Source organism: Lipotes vexillifer, unplaced genomic scaffold, assembly GCF_000442215.2.
Source record: "Lipotes vexillifer unplaced genomic scaffold, Lipotes_vexillifer_v1.1 scaffold537, whole genome shotgun sequence".
Lineage (NCBI taxonomy): Eukaryota > Metazoa > Chordata > Mammalia > Artiodactyla > Lipotidae > Lipotes > Lipotes vexillifer.
This window is the reverse complement of record NW_006776635.1, coordinates 1,221,103-1,226,330: the sequence shown is the minus strand read 5'-3', so window position 1 is coordinate 1,226,330 and position 5,228 is coordinate 1,221,103. Positions and strand designations below refer to the sequence as shown.

Sequence of the window (5,228 nt, the reverse complement as noted above, 5' to 3'; positions counted from 1 at the left end):
TCTTTCCCTCAGCTGACCTGCCCTTGGGGGGTGTTTTGGTTTCCTTCATTCATACCTGTTGAGAACCCGGGCTGCTTCATTCCTGAGGTCTCACTTCTGGCCAATCTCGCTGGCACAGGTTTTGATCATCTGTAACCCGTCTTCATCTTTCTCTGCTTCCCTCCCTTGAGATACAGTGATGCGCCTGGTTCTTGTCTCCCCACAGGGTTTCTGGTTTTCCTTCACCTTGACCTCATCTGCCCTGGTTGCCCCTTGGGCTTGTTTTGATCTATGATAAGGATCTTGCTTTTCACTCCCAGCACCACTTGGGCCCCAGCTTCTAGCTTCCAGGTTAGGACCCTTCCTAGACTGGCTCTCCAGCCTCTCTCAGGAGCCCTAGTCCGGGTGCCTCACCCAGCCCAAAGCCCCATGTTGTAATTCATCCAACAGTTTTAAGGTGTTTGAGGTGCCCCTTGTTGTCATCATCACAATCTCAACATTACTTAGTTTTGACAGAACTGGTGGGTTTAGAGACTGAAGAATTTAAGTGTGCTAATATTGCACCACAATGCGATGGACATTTCCTGGGTTACTTCATCAAATAAAAATTGTTTTCAAGTTTAATAAGAAAAGGGCTCATATGAATTACTGAAGAAATATTTTTATAGCACGTCTCTAGAAATACTGCAAAATACTAATATCTTTCTAACTGTTCATTAAAATGCTTAAGTTAGTGAGATAAAAGAAAATGAAAGATCAGCTGCCTACCTCTGCTACGACTATTCTATTCGCTACTTACATGAGAATGGACAGGCAGTAACAATTTGGTACATTTCATTTTCGAATAACTAGTCCCAATTCTACAGTTTCCATTTCTTCCCTTTCACTACAATGTGCCTTTAGTTCCTTACAAAAAAAAGTTTCTTTTATTTCCTCCAATTATTCTCTCCCCACTCCCATTTTCTGTGTTTTTTTTTTAGCCATCTTTATTGGAGTATAATTGCTTTACAATGGTGTGTTAGTTTCTGCTTTATAACAAAGTGAATCAGCTATACATACACATATGTCCCCATATCCCCTCCCTCTTGCGTCTCCCTCCCACCCTCCCTATCCCACCCCTCTAGGTGGTCACAAAGCACCGAGCCGATCTCCCCGTGCTATGCGGCTGCTTCCCACTAGCTAGCTATTTTACGTTTGGTAGTGGATATATGTCCGTGCCTCTCTCTCACTTCGTCCCAGCTTACCCTTCCCCCTCCCGTCTTTTTTAATTTCAAAATCTTACTCCTCTTCTCCCAAACGAATTTACCAAGTTCTTAAAGAGTCCCTTCCCTTGGAGGTCCACAGTCTCTATGGCTGGTCTTTTTTTTTTTTTTCTTTGTAATTTTTTTCCTCCCTGATTTTTATTATTTCCTTCTTTCTGCTGACCTTAGGTTTTGTTTGTCCTTCTTTTTCTAATTCTTTTTTAAATATAATTCAATGATTTTTACTTTATTTATAGAGTTGGCCAAAAACTAAATGTTATTTTATTTATTTTAAGTTTTTATTTAATATTGGAGTACAGTTGATTAACAATGCTGTGTTAGTTTCAGGTGTACCGCAAAGTGATTCAGTTACACATATACATACATCTGTTTTTTCAAATTCTTTTCCCATTTAGGTTGTTACAGAATATTGAGTAGAGTTCCCTGTGCTATACAGTAGGTCCTTGTTGATTATCTATTTTATATATGGTAGTGTGTATATGTCAATCCCAAACTCCCAATTTATCCCTCCCCCTACCTTTCTCCTTTGGTAACCGTAAGTTTGTTTTCTAAGTCTGTGAGTCTGTTTCTGTTTTGTAAATAAGTTCATTTGTATCATCCTTTTTTAGGGTTAGCCTTGAAAGAAAGCCTCTCCTTGTTCCTTTGGGGGGGGGCGCGGAGAGATAGGGGTGGAGCTGCAAGGTAACTGCAGTGAAGTTTGGCTCAGAACATGACAGACATGTGCTGACCATGAGCTTTATTGTCTCTTTCAATGGTGTATCTGTCTCCAGTGGACAGCATGGCCATGCCACTTGGCAAATATTCAATATTTCTTGACCAACCTAATGCTATTTTCTTTGGAAGCTGAGTCCACTGAATCTAGAAGTTGCAAAATAGCAACCTGGGGTAATATTTCAACCGGCAGACAGGACGGACTCCTTTGGCTTGTAGAGTGTTTGTAATTTTTTAAAATGCCTTTAGAGATGGGAAGGTTCTGTCAAGTTTCACATTCCCCATCCCTCCCTTTTGTCTTACTCCAAGCCTGCTTCTCTCATTTCAGGGACCTCCCTGTCATCACGGCTCCCTATTTCCTCTGTTAAAACTTAGACTACACTTAGACTATATCCCAGGGATGGAATGGTGAGAGGTTTCCTCTTCTTGTGGTAGACTCTTCCACCCTAATAGGGATGCTTAATGCCTTGCCTCTAACATACAACAACATGCTTCTTAGAATGAGTAGATGTTTTCAATAAGATTTAAAAGGCTCCTCTGTTACAATACGTGCTTTAAACAGAAGGGAAAAGTTCTCAATGCGTGTGAATCCTACTTGACGTAACCATAAAATTGATTTTTTTTCCCCTTTTTGTCACTCTTCACATCATCTGGGACATAGTTTGACAAACAATTCCAAATCCTACAGATTCATTCATTACCCAGGTATCTGTGTGCCCATATGTTTGATATTGTTCCTGCTCTCATACGCCCCTCCTATCTGACAAGGTTTCTTAAGAATCATACATATATAAAAAAGTATCTGCAATTAAGATTTTATTTCATTCATGTCAGGTATAACAAGTGCAACTTGAATGTTCAAATTCTGAACAAAAAAGGAGAAAAGAACAACAAAAAACTTTTTTTAAAGCAGATTTATGCAAAGAAATGAAGTGGGGGGGGTCATGGGCCCTGTTTTACCTTGAATTATGACAAAAGCAAAGGACCACTCATAGACTTCCAATGCAGGGGGGAATATCAAGGGAATCCTACATGAGAAAAAATGAAAGCAACTAAGGAAAGAGGTGGACCTTTCCCCAGAATTCAGATAACATGCTACAAACTTACTTTCTACTTTTAAAATAGTTCTTAAATAAATATCCAATCCTGGAATTAAAAGTTACATACACAGGCTGATAAAATAATTTACCTTTTGCGTTGGAGATGCATTCTTGCAAAAGTAATACTACCAGCTATCGGTTTATAGGTCATCAAGGGCTTTCATTTAAAGTGCATCTGTATGCTTCTATACTGAGGAGAAAAGAGTCTCTCCAAAACAGAGCTTCTTGAATAACTGCTCTGGGAAGGTCGCCTCCCTCATCTGTGAGCATTTAGAATCTTTGTGTTGACTGGGGCTGCTCCCTCAAATCTTGCCTCTTGGGTAAAATCTATACACTCTCTCTTCAGCCAATAATAAAGAAAACCTTTGGGTTTGGAGGACACTGCAAGATCTGAGACAGAGAGCTCTTTCCAGGTTAGTGTTTATATCAATAGAATGAGCCCTTCATCTCTGAAGAGCACCATAGTTATTTCAATGACAATTAGAAGCTCAAGATCATCTCATAAATAGTTTAAGATCATACAAACAGCCCCCCAATATAACTGCATATTCCTTTGATATCACTGGAGTCCTGTAAACACACAGGGCACCACGATGTATGAGACTGATGTCATTCAAATACATCACCTAATTTATTTATGTTTATATATTTTATTTTTCAATTCCATTATTTATATACAGGTTTTTGGTAATTAAGATGCTGGTGAAAAGTAATTTGTTTAACATTTCATAATTGCGTGCAAAAGTAAAAACACTGATTTAAAGAAAGGTAATTTTTACAACTATTCAGCCCCAACAAATTATGACAAGCAGTTAGGCAATATCATGACTTGCAAAGTTATACTTAGCATAATGTTGCAATTCAAAATATGGCACAGAATTAACAATACAGATAACAGTCCCACTGGCTAAAGTTAGCCAGGTTTTCACAAATTTGGTTTAAGTTGAAGTTTGATTATATAAAAAGGTTCCTGAAAGTATTGAAAAAGAAACAGTGTACATGAAAGAGAATTCAACAATGTTTACAAAATGCCAAAAGTTCTTACTCTGCCCTCCCCCCCCGCCCCCCGCCCCTCTTTTTCCATAAATAATTAATGAAGTCCCCCTTCCCTCCCACCCCCCAGCCTCAAAAAGATTTACAAAGATAAATTTAGCTCAGTGAACAGAACCGAAAGACGACTGTTGTACTGTTGTTAGACAGTACCTGGTTAAAAGCTCAAGCACTTTCGTAAGAATTTGTATATATTGTCTCTTAAGGAATATAAATAATCTGACAGCATTGCTCTTTAGAGTTTTGGAGACTTCTCACTTAGGAGTTACAACTGTCTTTGTGCTTTGAGTAAAACATGAGCTTTAAAGCAGAAAGCTGATGGTGTTCAAAATTCACCATCTTCAAAGTTCATTGTGAGAGTTCTTCTCTGCGGCTTTGAACATCAGGATAGAATTGAAAATTTTGAGGGCAGGGCCCAACTTAATGCTCATAATTTTCACAATGTCTGTTTGGGTCATAAGCAGAAATGCTTCTCCATCAATTTGCTAAAATGGGAGGAAAAACACAGAAGATTGTGAGTTAATCGGATGTAGGGTTATGGGACATATTCAAGGTTCAATTATCAGCTTTCTTACACAGTAACACTAAAACGGCACTGATGGGCAGTTCATGTGTACAAACAGCAGTTCCTCATAAGTGGACCTTTCTTATCTACAACAACACCCCCAAATGTGGACTGGGAACAAAGTCAAATTCATTCATCTGAAGAATCAGCTCAGGAAAGTGGAAGGTGCTCATATCTTTCTGTGATTATTCTGACGGAGGCGCTGAGTCAAGAATAATTTGGGAAAATCCAGGGTGCCTCAAATCCAGTTCTCATCAGGGCAGGTTTTAAAATGAGAGATGAGAATAAGTACATAAATACTTGCAGATAAACAAAGGAATTCAGGCAAACACATCGGCTGCATGCCTTCCACCATGAAGAAAAGAAAATCAGGGCTTCCCTGGTGGCACAGTGGTTGAGAGTCCGCCTGCCGATGCAGGGGATACGGGTTCGTGCCCCGGTCTGGGAGGATCCCACATGCCGTGGAGCGGCTGGGCCCGTGAGCCATGGCCGCTGAGCCTGCTCGTCCGGAGCCTGTGCTCCACAATGGGAGAGGCCACAGCAGTGAGAGGCCCACATACC

The 5,228-nt window shown here is 40.0% G+C and overlaps 1 protein-coding gene across 4 annotated transcripts in view; it reads right to left on the bottom strand.

Annotated features, from left to right (window-relative positions):
• Window positions 1–2,758: 2,758 nt before the first annotated feature.
• The window catches only part of L3MBTL3 (L3MBTL histone methyl-lysine binding protein 3), a 117,562-nt gene continuing 115,092 nt past the window's right edge, over window positions 2,759–5,228 (bottom strand). For 2 of the 4 annotated variants that reach the window (XM_007450526.1, XM_007450529.1), the window contains one exon: window positions 4,444–4,587. In XM_007450526.1, the coding sequence (XP_007450588.1) occupies window positions 4,444–4,587 (144 nt within the window). Of the gene's footprint in view, window positions 4,588–5,228 lie in introns of all 4 variants that reach the window. The other 2 variants (XM_007450527.1, XM_007450528.1) reach the window with 2 other exon arrangements.